The sequence below is a fragment of the Rana temporaria genome, chromosome 13 (genome assembly GCF_905171775.1).
Source record: "Rana temporaria chromosome 13, aRanTem1.1, whole genome shotgun sequence".
NCBI classification, from domain to species: domain Eukaryota; kingdom Metazoa; phylum Chordata; class Amphibia; order Anura; family Ranidae; genus Rana; species Rana temporaria.
In genome coordinates, this window is record NC_053501.1 from 37,640,949 (window position 1) to 37,656,499 (window position 15,551).

The following is a 15,551-nucleotide window of genomic DNA, read 5'->3' on the forward strand; positions in this document are numbered from 1 at the left end:
GAATTACTTTTTCTCAACAAAAGTGGAAGCCTACTAACGATCGGTTTTGACCCATCGGTTAGGAATCAATCGGTTAAATTTGGCTTTTTTTTAAATAACCTATGGGGCCACACACTATCGGTTTTGACCGATGAAAACAGTCGATCAGACCGTTGTCCTCTGTTTAACCTATCGTGTGTACGAGGCCTTGGGTAAGTATTTCATAACTGGCTAGTTTTCCATGCTCTGTGTACTGTGGGAGACCAGGTATAGTAAATGCAGGGTTCTGGGTTTAGTAACACTTAAGTTACAAATTCTGATTTCCTGGAGAGCCAAGAGTTGGGTAAGCCGTAGTTTAACTTGTGCTGTCTTGAAGGGGTTAAAAATTACTAAATCTCCAGCTATTAGGCTTACTGTTTTTTATCATTTTTGTTTTGAGAAGTGTTTATGAAATAAAATATAAACTGGGTCTATTAATAAATATCTGTATTTTAATTATCAAAAGATAGAGCTGTGTTAAAGCTGCCAAAAGCTTAATTATAAACTGTTATCCTTCACTTTCCCCCCCTTCCCTGGAGGAATTATAGCAGAAAATGTATTCAGGAAATTATGGCATTTACTGTGGAAGAGCCTCATTAAGTGTGATCAATGAAAACTTATTTTCTTTTTTTTTTTTTTCCTCTCTGCAGGCATTCAGCAGTAGAGGTCAACACAGCATCTCCTACACATTATCCCGAAATCAGACAGTCGTTGTGGAGTATTCTCACGATAAAGACACCGATATGTTTCAGGTACATTTTACTTGTTGGGAGTATTTAAAGAATGTGTGCGTTTATCAATGGGTAATTTATATCGCCACCTCCCCTTTAGTGTCCAAATAATGTAGTCCAGGCTTCCTCTGGCTGCTGGGTTAAGTGATCTATCAGAGTAATTCAGACAGAGCCAGCTGCCAGTGGCTCTGCTTGAGTATGGATCCTACCCATTGACATCCCAACATTAGATGAGGCTTAGGTTTGCTTTAAACAGGCGCTCCAATTGAAATGGCTGGCTTTTACACATCTTAAAGAGTACAGTATGTTACTCCAACATTTCATATTCCTAATATGTGGCTTTTTGAAAACGGAACAAAAATGTGAGGAAGTTTACCCATGTGAACTTCCGGTTTCCTTGGACCTCCACCTGTAAAGCCCATGAGTGTTTCTCTCCCAGCAAGCAAGGTAGCGACCGGGAGTCACGACCATTCAGAGCACTGTGCATTACAGGCCTTCTCGGACCACCCAGAGCATAGTGTGCATTACAGGCCTCTTCAGACCACCGTCCAGAGCACTGTGTAGTGTGCAGCATTACAGGCCTCCTCAGACCAGTGGCACTGTGCAGCGTTGCAGGCCTCCTCAGACCAGTGGCACTGTGCAGCGTTGCAGGCCTCCTCAGACCAGTGGCACTGTGCAGCGTTGCAGGCCTCCTCAGACCAGTGGCACTGTGCAGCGTTGCAGGCCTCCTCAGACCAGTGGCACTGTGCAGCGTTGCAGGCCTCCTCAGACCAGTGGCACTGTGCAGCGTTGCAGGCCTCCTCAGACCAGTGGCACTGTGCAGCGTTGCAGGCCTCCTCAGACCAGTGGCACTGTGCAGCGTTGCAGGCCTCCTCAGACCAGTGGCACTGTGCAGCGTTGCAGGCCTCCTCAGACCAGTGGCACTGTGCAGCGTTGCAGGCCTCCTCAGACCAGCGCACTGTGCAGCGTTGCAGGCCTCCTCAGACCAGCGCACTGTGCAGCGTTACAGGCCTCCTCAGACCAGCGCACTGTGCAGCGTTACAGGCCTCCTCAGACCAGCGCACTGTGCAGCGTTACAGGCCTCCTCAGACCACAGTCCATGTTGTCTGTGCAATTTGTTCAAACCTTAATACCATAAATAGTAACATTAGAGTTTTTTTTTTTTTTTTCTCCAGGGGTAGGTATACGAGTTTGAAAATTCTAGAGAAATGCTTAAATAACACATTAAAATTTAACAAAACCCATTTGTTTTTAGTCGACTAAAATGTACTGCAGATTTTAGTCGGCTAAATAAGACTAAAACTATTGCAGGTGACTAAAATGAGTAAAACTAAAAATGGCATATCAGTCAAAAGGTTATGACTAAATCAAAATTTGATGCCAAAATTAGCACTGCTCAAGTGTACCTACAAAGGTTGAAATAATTATTAAAAATAATAAAAGGGAAAAAAAAAATTTGGCTACTGCTGCTCCTAGTGAGCGGGATTGCATATCTGTTACTTTCTGTGGAAGATGACTAAAGAATGGGATGAGACCCCTTTGGGCGGCAATGGGGATCCAGCTATAATTTGCAGTGCTTGGTATGAGCAGGCGATTTAACATTTCTAGTGTTTCAATTTTTGATAAATATTCTCTGCAATTTTTTAATACTGGGATACGTGGCAAGGTGATTGCTAATTAATTGCAATTCTTGCAAAACAATCCATGCTGATTATCATTTGAGTCATTAAAGCAGAACTAAACTAACCAAGTTAGAAATGTTCAATAAATGTTATTAAACATGCCACTTTTTTCTGTAGTGTTTTTATATTTACATTTTAATTTATATTCTGCCTACTAGTGCACGCTACGCTAATAATCAGTGTTGCCAATCGGTGCCATTAAAGAGTGCCTGTCAGTGCAGCCTCATCAGTGAAGGAGAAAACTTGCTTACTTACAAGATTTTATAACGGAAACAAACTTTTATTTTTTATTTACTTTTCAGTCTTTTTTCATTTTCCTCAGTGGTGATCAAATGCCACCAAAAGAATGCCAATGGGGCACTATTAGTCCCAATGATGAGGCACTATGCCTCCACCCAATATCAAATGTGTTTTTTCTTTTATCGATATCAATTTTTTTTTTTTTATTGGTCAAAGGTTCAAGTTTACAAGACATACAGCTGTTCGGTACAGTAAGCCAGCATAGATAAAACAGGAAAAAGTACATTAACCATGGAATAAGGAGTTTTCAATACCTGTGCTTAACCTATATCGCTATGCCAGCTTGCTTATTGAAGACACAAGTGCCATCGTAGTAAAGTGCAAGCTGGCCTTCGTCTTCATGGGTCATTGTGCATTCTGTGGCTAACTTGAACAACAATTCTAACTTCTAAGTATTGTAGCAGCCGGGGACACTAGGGGTCTCCAGGGGTAGGAAAGGAGGGGAAGTAAAGAGTAGAGCAGAAAGAAAGTGTCATCAAGTCGGTCCTCGTACCTTCTCAGGGTGGGTCCTGCTGGTGGTGCCACAACTCCCAGACTGCATCGTGAGCCTCCAGTCGATCCCGCATTTTGGCGGTCATTTTCTCCATAGTCTCCACGTCCTTGAACCTAGCGTATAGGGCCTCAGGTGGAGGGGGGGTTCGGTGTTTCCAATGCAACGCCACCACAAATGTGTTTTTTATTCCCACTGATGCCAGGAACATGCCCATATTGCTGGCCAGTTCAACAGTTTGCAGAACAAATCAAAAAACTGTCCCTCTGTTTAGAAAGTGTGGAGACCCCTGCTCTGATTGGATAGTTGCCTGTATTTGCTATGTTATTGATGCGAGTCCAGCTGTATGTATAAGGCTTGCTGTCTCAGTAAAGAAATGATACATGTTAATTTTCTTTTTCCAGATTGGAAGGTCAACAGAAAGTCCAATTGACTTTGTAGTGACGGACACAGTTTCTGGTAACCAGAATGACGAGACTCAGATCACACAAAGTACCATTTCCAGGTTCGCTTGTCGAATAGTCTGCGATAGGAATCTACCATATACCGCTAGAATTTTTGCCGCAGGATTCGACTCCTCCAAAAATATATTTCTCGGTGTAAGTGTCAGTCATTAACTATTTTTTTATTTCTATTTTTTTTTTTTTTAACACACTTAATATTTTTGATTGTACAATAAAAGCATGAGGTTAGGGGAGACGTTTTGTTAGAACATATCTTCTGTGTAGGACACCTTAGGAACAGTGCATATAAAGCTATTGTACACTCGAGACTCATGGAAGTTCCTTCTAAAATTATGGAAAAGTGCACCATGCTGTTCAATAATGCCATCCCTGGGTGTACAAGAGAACATCCAAGCCTGGAGGAGGTTGTCTGTGCTTTCTCAAATCTCTTGCTTTTTACATGGGGGGGGGGGGAAATGCCTAGCCTTTTTCTATTTATACTGGAATATGAATTCTTAGGCGAGAACACAGAGGGATGGGCACAGCAGGAAGTGAGAAAATTCTAGTTCTCCCATAAGAGTTTAGAAGAGCTTTTGGTGTTCTTTGGAGTCCTGTCTAGGAAAAGCGACCACCAGAAGAGATGGCAACCGATCACTTTGCTAGATTCATGTATATGTCAGCAGTGATTGATATCCGTGGTCATCCTTAAAGTGGAACTACACTGCATCTGAGCACCACAAACCAAAAACGCTGCTTTAATTTAAAGTTCAAAACAAATGTTTTTTTTTTTTGCTGGGAAATAAAGTTGAGAAACGCACCCTAGCATTTCTAACATTGGCCATCTTGAGTAAAGGTAGATAATTGGTGTAGCTTTTACTTGCAGGAGGGTGTGCTTAGCTGTGGAAACCCCTCCTCCCCTTCTGAAGACTCCTGGGATGTATGACATCGTTTGCCTAGGCCAGGAACCAGGAAGTAACTGAAGAAATTAAAATGTTTAAAACAAACAAGTAAATATGATTTACTTTCCTATCCATTTTACGAATTCTAGCAACATAAGGATTCAAAATGAATGAGGGTGAAGTTCAACTTTTAACCACTTGACAACTGGGCACTTAAACACCCTTAATAACCAGACCAATTTTCAGCTTTTGGTGCTCTCACGTTTTGAATGACAATAACTCAGTCATACAACACTGTAACCAAATGAAATTTTTGTCCTTTTTTTCCCACAAATAGAGCTTTCTTTTGGTGGTATTTGATCACCTCTGCGTTTTTTTTTTTTCCCCGCTATTAATGAAAAAAGAACGAAAATTTTGTAAAAAAATGAATTTTTCTTCATTTCTATCATATCATTTTGTAAAAAAGTAATTTTCCTCATACATTTGGCCTAAAATGCATACTGCTACATATTTTTGGTAAAAAAAAAAAAAAAATTTGGATATTATTTAGTCTGGGTGAAAGTTATAGGGTCTACAAGCTTTGGTACCAATTTCTGAAAATTGAACAATTTGATCACACCTGAAGTACTGACAGCTTCTCTCATTTCTTGAGACCCTAACAAGCCAATAAAGTACAAATACCCCCCAAATGACCCCTTTTTGTAAAGTAGACATTCCAAGGTAGTTAGTAAGAGTCATAGTTATTTTTTTGAAGTTGCCATTTTTTCCCACAATTCTTTGCAAAATTAAGATTTTTTTTTTTTTTTTTTTTTTCATACCAATATTGTCATTATAACAGGTTATTTCTCTCACATGGCATGTATATTCCACAAATGACACCCCAAAATATATTCTGCTGCTCCTCCTGAGTATGGCGATACCACATGTGTGAGACTTTTACACAGCGTGGCCACATACAGAGGCCCAACACCGAAGTAGCAACTTCAAGCATTCTAGGAGCATAAATTGCACATCTAATCTCTCAACCACCTATTACACTTTTGAAGGCCCTGGAGCACCAGGACAATGGAAACGCCCACAAAGTGACCCCATTTTGGAAAGCTAACACCCCAACGTATAATCTATGAGGCATAATGAGTCTTTTGAACAGTTCATTTTTTTGCAGATGTTTTTGGAAAATGTGGAAAAAAAATGAAAACGCATTTTTTTTACACAAAGTTGTCCATTTATAGGATATTTCCAACACATAGCATGTACATAGCAAAAATTACACCCCAAAATATATTCTGCTGCTCCTCCTGAGTATGGCGATACCACATGTGTGAGACTTTTACACAGCCTGGCCACATAGAGACCCAACATCCAAGAAGCACCATCAGGTGTTGTAGGGACACAAATTACACATCCAATTTCCTTACAATCTATCACATTTTTGAAGGCCCTTCATATTTCTAACACAGCATGTACATACCAAGAATTACACCCTAAAATACATTCTGCTGAGTAATGGGTACAAAAAAAAAGGATTACCTGTGTTTTTAGTAGTGCAATTGTCCACAGGAGGAGAGCCCTGATCCAGGCAGCAGGCAGGAACGTGGTCAGCGACAATGAATGGAATTGTCCAGGCAGCAATATTGTTCATAGTCGGTACATAGCCAGCAGTGCCAAAATATTGGTCCTGGTAGTAAGGCCAGGAAAGAATGGGGACAGGGGTAGAGGCTTCTCCCACCCAAATCTCTTTGAAGCCTCCGGGCAACCAGACCCTAATCTGGGAATGAGAAAACTAAAAAATTAGTTTTTTCATCCAGAAAAACAATTCTGGAGCCCCTCACATGTGTGAGACTCCTGTGTTCCCACTAGCATAGCAGGGTAAAAGATCAATCCAAGGGGCAGGCAAAAAACGTGGTCAAACAGTCCAGGGTCAATTCCAGAGCAGGCAGATGTAGGTACAGTTTAGGGTTAGGCAAAAGAGTGGTCGTATAACAAGCCAGGGTCAGTTCCAGAGAAAGCAGAGGTATTTTTAGCATTAGGCAAAATCGTGGTCGTATAAAACAGTCCAGGGTCGGTAACGGAGAAGGCAGAGGTAGGTACAGTGCAGTGGCATAAGGGGTGTGGAGGAAAATGACAGGGAATTTGAATTTTGTTTATCTAATAATTTTCAATAGTGTGGTAACGGCGGAAACATGCACCTAAACAGAGGCCTGGTTGGGAGGGACAATCGGGACAATAAACTGTTGTGTCTCTTCTGACTCCTCCTCTGGCGCACACCCGACATTTCTTCTGACGGGCTGCACCTGTTCGACGGGGGGGGATTTTGTCAGGAAAGTGCCGTTCGTGAAGTCTGCTCACGCAATCAGTGCGAAGAATGTCTGGTGGCATTTCAGGGAACAAAAGGGCGGTGATAACGTCTTCTTGGTAGAGTAGATATGGAACGGGATTCTGTGTTGCTTTTTTGTAGATAACATAAGAGTTATAGAAGGCCAAACTGAAAAAGTAAATGGACACTTTTTTATACCAGTGACGGGATTTTCGGGAGGGAAGATAGGGTTCAATCATCTGGTCATTGAAGTCTACGCCACCCATAAATAAATTGTAGTCGTAGACACAAGATGGTTTCTGCACTGGGCCGCTTCTTTTGGGGACTTCCACGTAGGTGTCATTGTGGATGGTGGTGAGCATGTGGACATCTCGTCTGTCCCTCCACTTGACAGCCAATAGCTCCTGGTTCCGTAAAGACGTCGTCTCTCCTCGTCTCAGCTTCTGATTCACCAATTTTTGGGGGAAGCCCTTTCTGTTTATTCTCACTGTGCCACATGCTGGGGTGTCTCTCCGGTAAAGATTTCTAAACAGGGGCAAGCTAGTATAAAAATTGTCCACGTAAAGGTGGTATCCTTTTCCAAGTAGTGGATAGATGAGCTCCCAGACGACTTTTCCACTTGTTCCGATGTATTCGGGGCATTCGGGGGGATGTAGTTGGGAGTCCTTCCCTTCGTAAACAATGAAGGAGTAGATGTACCCCGTGTCTCGGTCACACAGTTTGTACATCTTCACCCCATATCGGGCCCTTTTGCTTGGGATGAATTGTTTAAAGCCCAGCCTGCCGTGGAATTTTACAAGGGACTCATCTATTGAAATATTTTGTTGAGGGGTATATAACTGGGGGAATTTTTCAGAAAAATTTTTTAGAAGTGGCCGAATTTTAAATAATTTGTCAAAGGCAGGGTCATTTCGGGGAGGGCACTGGGTGTTGTCATTATAGTGGAGGAACCGTAGAATCATGAAGTATCGGGATCTGGGCATACGGGATGAGAAGACGGGCATGTGGTGGATGGCTTTGGTAGACCAATAGGCGTACCCTTTGTTTTTTTTTGAGAGACCCATATTGAAGGTCAGGCCTAAGAATATTTTAAACTCCTCTACGGTCAGGTCTCTCCAATGAAAGGGGCGGGCATAGCTGGAATCGGGGTTGCTTAGAATAAATTGCTGAGCGTAGAGATTGCACTGGGCCACAATAGATGACAATAATTCGTCTGTAAAAACTAAATGAAAAAAATCAATCGTGTCAAAATTATCGGTGTTCACCTGTACACCTGGTTGGGCGGTGAAAGGGGGGATACTTGATGCTCCAGAATTCGAAGGCAGCCACAGGGGGTTTTGAAGGCCATAGGGAAGGCTGGCATGGCCCCTATCCCTTTGGGGCAGAGAGGACACCCTACTGGTGCCTGACCTTTGTTGCACTGCTTGCGGGGTGGACGGCACTGCTTGCGGGGTGGACGGCACTGCTTGCGGGGTGGACGGCACTGCTTGCGGGGTGGACGGCACTGCTTGCGGGGTGGACGGCACTGCTTGCGGGGTGGACGGCACTGCTTGCGGGGTGGACGGCACTGCTTGCGGGGTGGACGGCACTGCTTGCGAGGTGGACGGCACTGCTCGCGAGGTGGACGGCACTGCTTGCGAGGTGGACGGCACTGCACTAGTAGTAGGCTGCTCCACGCCAGAACGCCTTCTTTTAACGGGCACAGGTTCCTCCTCTGAATCAGTATCAGACCCGCTTCCTGTTACGGGCTCATAGGCCGAATCGGAATCGGACAGAGACTCCTCACAGCTGTCATCAGACGCCCATAGTTTCTGGAAGGCCTGCTCGGTGGTAAAAAAAATTTTTGCCATACTGGTGGCTAGTGAGGCTGGACTGCAGAACACTGGTGGGCACTAGTGGCACTGCAGTGGCGCAGGTGTAACTGATGGGCAAATGTGGCACTGGTGTGGCTCTGGTTGCACTGCTGTGGCTCTGGGGTCACTGATTAGCAGGCGGCACTGGTGGGCACAGGCGTCACTGCAGTGGTGCAGGTGGAACTGGTGTGGCACAGATGGCACTGGTGGGGCACAGATGGCACTGGTGGGGCGCAGATGGCACTGGTGGGGCGCAGATGAGCACTGGTGGGGCGCAGATGAGCACTGGTGGGGTGCAGATGAGCACTGGTGGGGTGCAGATGAGCACTGGTGGGGTGCAGATGAGCACTGGTGGGCTGCAGGTGGCACTGATGGGCACAGGTGGCACTGATGGGCACAGGCGGCACTGATGTGGCTCAGATGACACTGGTGTGGCACTGGTGTGGCTCAGATGACACTGGTGCGGCACTGGTTTGGTACAGGCGGCACTGGTTTGGTACAGGCGGCACTGGTGTGGCACAGGTGGCACTGATGGGCACAGGCGGCACTGATGGGCACAGGTGGCACTGATGGGCACAGGCGGCACTGATGTGGTTCAGATGACACTGGTGTGGCTCAGATGACACTGGTGCGGCACTGGTTTGGTACAGGCGGCACTGGTGTGGCACAGGCGGCACTGGTGTGGCACAGGCGGCACTGGTGTGGCACAGGCGGCACTGGTGTGGCACAGGCGGCACTGGTGTGGCACAGGCGGCACTGGTGTGGCACAGGCGGCACTGGTGTGGCACAGGCGGCACTGGTGTGGCACAGGCGGCACTCGTGGGCACAGGCGGCACTCGTGGGCACAGGCGGCACTCGTGGGCACAGGCGGCACAGGTGGCACTTATGGGCACAGGTGGCACTTATGGGCACAGGTGGCACTTATGGGCACAGGTGGCAGTGTTGTGGCACTGATGTGGCAGTGTTTTTACTTTTACTTTTTACTTTTGTGGCACTGGTGTTCACTGGTGTAGGACAGGTGGCACTGTTGGGGCACTTGTGGGGCACAGGTGGCACAGATGGCACTAGTGGGGCACAGATGGCACTAGTGGGGCACAGATGGCACTGCCTGGGGCACAGATGGCACTTCCTGGGGGACAGATGGCACTTCCTAGGGGACAGATGGCACTGCTGGGGCACTGCTGGGCACTGCTGGGCACTGCTGGGGATTGCTGGGCACTTACTATTGATTTGAAAAATCTCTCTCCTCTCCTCTCACGCTGCAACGGTGTGAGGAGAGGAGAGAGATGACCTGCATCTGACCCAGCCGCAGGGTTTGTTTACAAATGTGATCGCGCCGTCATTGGACGGCGCGATCACGTGGTAAGGAGCCGCGTCCATTGGCTCCTTACCGCGAGTGCTGTTGCTGCGGGTCCCGTAGACCCGGCGAGCACCGGCGATCGCGTGTGCGCGCCCGCTCGGGCGCGCACAACGCAGTCTCTGGGAGGACGTACATTGACGCCCTCCTAGAGTACAGTAACCGCTCTGTAGCCGTATTTTGGCTATAGGGCGGTTACCAACTGGTTAAAGTCCAGATATACCGTATTGTTTACTGGCACTCAGATGGTCCTATGTGTACTATGTACTAGCTTTGAATATGAATCCTCTCGGTGGAAAAGGTTTCTTTCTACTTCTAGAGTACGTCTCTGCATGAAGTGTGCTCAGCGTTAACCATTGTTTTCTTCTACTTTTAGGAGAAAGCAGCGAAGTGGAAAAATCCTGATGGTCACATGGATGGACTAACTACCAATGGCGTTCTTGTAATGCATCCAAAAGGAGGTTTCACTGATGAATCTAAGCCTGGTGTATGGAGAGAAATTTCAGTCTGCGGTGATGTGTATACTCTCAGAGAAACCAGATCGGCTCAGCAAAGAGGAAAACTTGTAAGACTTTTAGCTTAGTTCACTTCAACTCTCGTACCTTTTTTATTTAGCCTTTTATGGACCAGAGAAAGTTTTCCATTTCCACTAGGGGCCTGCTTATTTGGTGATAACTTTGTCATTTCGTGGCATTCTTTTGTCAATATTTTCTTGCAAACATTTTCTGTATAATCTATTAGGGGGGAAGGTTTACCAATGCATTTTTTTTTCTATTTTGACCAGTGTCTTAACCATTTCCCACCCAATGACGTCATAGGACGTCTTGGACTGAGTATCTGAATGATGCCTGCAGCTACAGGCACTATTCAGATATCTTTTAGAGCCAGCGATTCCCTGCACCGTAAGAACAATCCTGGCTGATTGATTGTTCTTACAGGCAGTGGAAGGGGAAGTCTTTCCCCCGCCCTTCCTGCCGCCGCCCTCTGGTGCTTATCCCGGCTCGCCTGCAGCATCAGCGAGAGGGAATCGGTCTATTACGGAAGTTTACCACGGAGAATCCGGCGAGCCAGATGACCCCGGATGTCTCTCTGATCTTTCGGAGGCCAAGCACAATGTTATGATGTCACGCCTGACCTCTGCATTTGAAAACATGCTGCCGCCTCGCCTGGGAATCCAGGATTGGTTGTGTGTGTGTGTTTTTGTGTGTGTGTGTTTTTGTGTGTGTGTGTTTTTGTGTGTGTGTGTTTTTGTGTGTGTGTGTTTTTGTGTGTGTGTTTTTGTGTGTGTGTGTTTTTGTGTGTGTTTTTGTTTGTGTGTGTGTGTTTTTGTGTGTGTGTGTGTGTGTGTGTGTGTGTTTTTGTGTGTGTGTGTTTTTGTGTGTGTTTTTGTGTGTGTTTTTGTGTGTGTGTGTTTTTGTGTGTGTGTGTTTTTGTGTGTGTGTGTTTTTGTGTGTGTGTGTTTTTGTGTGTGTGTTTTTGTGTGTGTGTGTGTGTGTTTTTGTGTGTGTTTTTGTGTGTGTGTGTGTGTTTTTGTGTGTGTGTTTTTGTGTGTGTGTTTTTGTGTGTGTGTTTTTGTGTGTGTGTTTTTGTGTGTGTGTTTTTGTGTGTGTTTGTTTGTGTGTGTTTGTGTGTGTGTTTTTTTTTTTTTGTGTGTGTGTTTTTTTTTTTTTGTGTGTGTGTGTGCGTGTTTTTGTGTTTTTTCAGGGCTTCCCCCATCTAGAGGCGAGATCTGGGGGCTTATTGACCCCAAATCTCGCTGTAAAGAGGACCTGTCGCGCACTATTTCTATTACAAGGGATGTTTACATTCCTTGTAATGGGAATAAAAGTGATAAAGTTTAAAATAGAAAAATGAAAGAAAAATAAAAAAATTCAAAGTGATCCATCACATCGTGCTCGCGCGCAGAAGCGACTGCATACGTAGATCGCACCCACATATGTAAAGGATGCTCAAACCACACATGTGAGGTATTGCCGCAAACGGAGCAAGAGCAATAATTCTAGCGCTTGACCTCCTCTGTAACGCTAAATATGTAAAAAGTTTTAAAATGTCGCCTAAGGGGATTTTTAAGTGCCAAAGTTCGGCACCATTCCGTGTGTGTGTGTGTGCAATTTCAAAGCGTGACATGTTGGGTATCTATTTACTCAGCGTAACATAATCTTTCACATTATGCAACAAAATTGGGCACACTTTTTTACTTTTTCTTTTTTATATAAACATGTTTTAAAAATTACTGCGCAAATACGGTGCGAAAGTTCCAACGGCCACCGTTTTATTCCCTAGCGTTTCTGCTAATAAAAACATATATAATGTTTCGGGGTTCTGCATAAATTTTCTAGCAAAAAAATTGATTTCTACATTTGGGAGCGAAGTGTCAGAATTGGCCTGGGTAGCAAGTATTTAACCACTTGACCTCTGGAAGGTTTACCCCCTGCATGACGAGATTGTTTTTGCTATTCAGTACTGTGCTACTTTAACTGGTAATTGCATGGTCATGGAGCACTGTATTTTTCCCCCACAAATCTAGCTTTCTTTTGGTGGTAATTGATCACCACTGGGTTTTTTTTTTATTTATTGTATGAATGGAAAAAACAATATTTTCTAATTTCTGCTATAAAACCTATCGAATAGGAAAAATAAAAACAAAGGTCTTCATAAATTGAGGCCAAAATGTATTCTGCTACATGTCTTTGGTAAAAAAAAAATTGTGTGTGTGTGTGTGTGTGTATATATGTATGTATATATGTATATATATATACACACACACTTGTGCAGCTATAGACTATACCATAATGGCTGTGATCAGCGACCTTAAGTGTGAGGCCCCGTACACACGACAGAGTTTCTCGGCAGAATTCACCGAGAAACTCGGTCAAAACCCGGATTCTGCCGAGAAACTCTGTCGTCTGTACAGTTTTGGATCGATGGAGCCGCCGAGGAGCTCGACGAGAAAATAGAGAACATGTTCTCTATTTTCTCGTTGTTCTATGGGAGAAGGCGGCCCGCCGAGCTCCTCGGCGGCTTCATCCCAAAACTCGACGAGGAACTCGACGTGCCAAGCACGTCGAGTTCCTCTGTCGTGTGTACGGGGCCTGACTGTGATAGGGCGAGCAGGAAATCTGCCACTAACAGACACTGTTCTGTATGCCTATCCCACATAAATGACTGCATGTTTGCAGGTGCACATGCTGAATATCTGCCTATGTTGGCAGTAATCTTAAATTATTATAATATTTTTTTTTTTTTTTGTAGGTGGAAAATGAAACTAACATTCTACAGGATGGTTCTCTTATTGACTTGTGTGGAGCTACCCTGCTTTGGAGAACAGCAGATGGCTTGTTTCATGCACCAACTCAAAAACACATCGAAGCCCTGAGACAGGAGATAAATGCGGCCAGACCTCAGTGTCCTGTTGGATTAAACACACTTGCTTTTCCTAGTATGAACCGCAAGGATGTAGTGGAAGAGAAACAGCCTTGGGCTTACCTTACCTGTGGCCATGTGCATGGATATCACAATTGGGGTCATCGAAGTGATGCAGACGCCAACGAGAGGGAATGTCCCATGTGTCGAACAATTGGACCCTATGTGCCTCTGTGGCTGGGCTGCGAAGCTGGCTTTTATGTAGATGCTGGTCCTCCTACACATGCTTTCGGCCCTTGTGGACATGTCTGTTCAGAGAAGACTGCCAAATACTGGTCTCAGATCCCGCTTCCTCATGGTACCCACGCATTTCACGCTGCCTGCCCATTCTGTGCTACACAGATGACTGGCGAGGAAAGCTGCGTTAAACTTATTTTCCAGGGACCTGTTGACTGATGCTATTTATAACAAATATTAATGTTTTGTTAATAAAAATGAAAACAAAAAGCGAAAAAAATACTGTGAAAATTTTCACCACTAATACTAGAATTTACCTTTTTTTATAATTTTATTAAAGGGGATCAAACTATAAAATTACTTTTTTTTTTTTTTTTCTCAGATTTATCAGATGTCAATACTTTGGCATGCATACCAGCAGCTTAAACATTGACATTTTTTTTTTTTTCTGGTCCAGATTGTTATATTTGTAAATCAATTTTAATACAGACCCTTTGAAAGGTAATTGTTTGCAATTATTTTAACGGACGTGCTGTTAAGCTGACATGTTTTAATCTGTGTCATTCTTGAACTGGAGTATTTAGGAGGGGATTGCAGTATTACAAGTGTGTTTTAAAAGAACTTCGTGAAAACACAGTTGCTCTATACTCAATGCAATCTCTATCCTTTGGTCTTTAGAGAAAGCGTAGCATGAAGCAACATCCATTCCCGCATTATGTATTTTCTAAAACGCTGTTTCTCAACAGTATTAATCTCCCTGAATACAAAGTATTCACTATTATTCTAGTTGCTGCTAAAGTATATCTAAAAACATTTTTTATTACAGTTTTAGAATGTTTGTTTAAAATTCTTTTTGTTGTCTTCTGTGTCCTGTTGGAAAGCTCGTTGACTTTCTGTAATATAGACCAGTGTTTCTCAACCTTGTTTATATTCAAGGCACCCTTTAGAGTTGTGCACAGTTCCGGGGCACACGAGTCTGAGGGCTTGTTTACACCAGGCTGTGTATCTGGACGCACACGCTATTTTGCGCGTTTCAGCATGTCACTTTTTTTTTTTTAGGGAGGCTGCTCTGTGCGAAACAGTGCTGGCATGACTATTTGAATTGTGCCGCACCAAAACGCATGGTACTGCATTGTTACAACCCCCCCCCCCCCACACCAGGTGACAGCAGCAGAGAGGAGGTGTTGGCTGTGCGTTCCCCTCGCTTTTGTGTATACAGGAGTTAACACAGGATTGCTCTCAGATCTGAACCTGCAGGGGTTAATTACCTCCCCCTACCCACAATTTATATTGCTTGGACAGTGTGGGGAGGAGGTAGGTAGGTCTTAATTAAACCCTGTACATTTGACATCCCAGAAACCTGTTGTGGACTGTCCAACATGTTTTTAGCAACCAATGACATAATTGGTTGGTAGGACGTGGGCAGGCAGGTCACGTGCACAATTTTCTGGGTTGCTGACTTCAGTACGGATAACAGCAGGGAGTAGGAGAGAGCTGGGAGAAGGTGTGGGCTGTGCTCTCCCTCCTCGGTGTATACAATGGCTAACACAAGATAGATTTCAGATCTGAATGCACAGGATTGGGAGAGTTTCTTGGGGGTGTTCTTCCTGCGGCACCCTGGTTGAGAAACGCTGATATAGATATAAAAAGTGAGAGGAGATGGCTTTAAGGTGAGGAAAATACCCTTTTTAGATGGGTATTCTCATAGGAAGATTTCCCCTTTCTGTTCTGATGGCAACTCAAGTTAGTTTCCCTCTCGTAACAATGGTAGCCAGGTCAAATGAAGGTAAATCTCCCTATAAAAATAGCTTTGGCGAAAGTAGATCTACCAAACATTATTTTTTTTCTTCTGTGGTTGTAC

General features: G+C 44.4%; 1 protein-coding gene across 2 annotated transcripts in view; it reads left to right on the forward strand.

Annotated features, from left to right (window-relative positions):
- The window catches only part of LOC120921057 (E3 ubiquitin-protein ligase pellino homolog 2), an 88,739-nt gene extending 74,544 nt beyond the window's left edge, over window positions 1–14,195 (forward strand). For both annotated transcript variants that reach the window (XM_040333676.1, XM_040333677.1), the window contains exons 3-6: window positions 669–770; window positions 3,626–3,820; window positions 10,467–10,655; window positions 13,343–14,195. In XM_040333676.1, coding sequence (XP_040189610.1) covers window positions 669–770; window positions 3,626–3,820; window positions 10,467–10,655; window positions 13,343–13,909 — 1,053 coding nt within the window. In that variant the 3' untranslated portion in view covers window positions 13,910–14,195. The remainder of the gene's footprint in view (window positions 1–668; window positions 771–3,625; window positions 3,821–10,466; window positions 10,656–13,342) is intronic.
- Window positions 14,196–15,551: the final 1,356 nt, after the last annotated feature.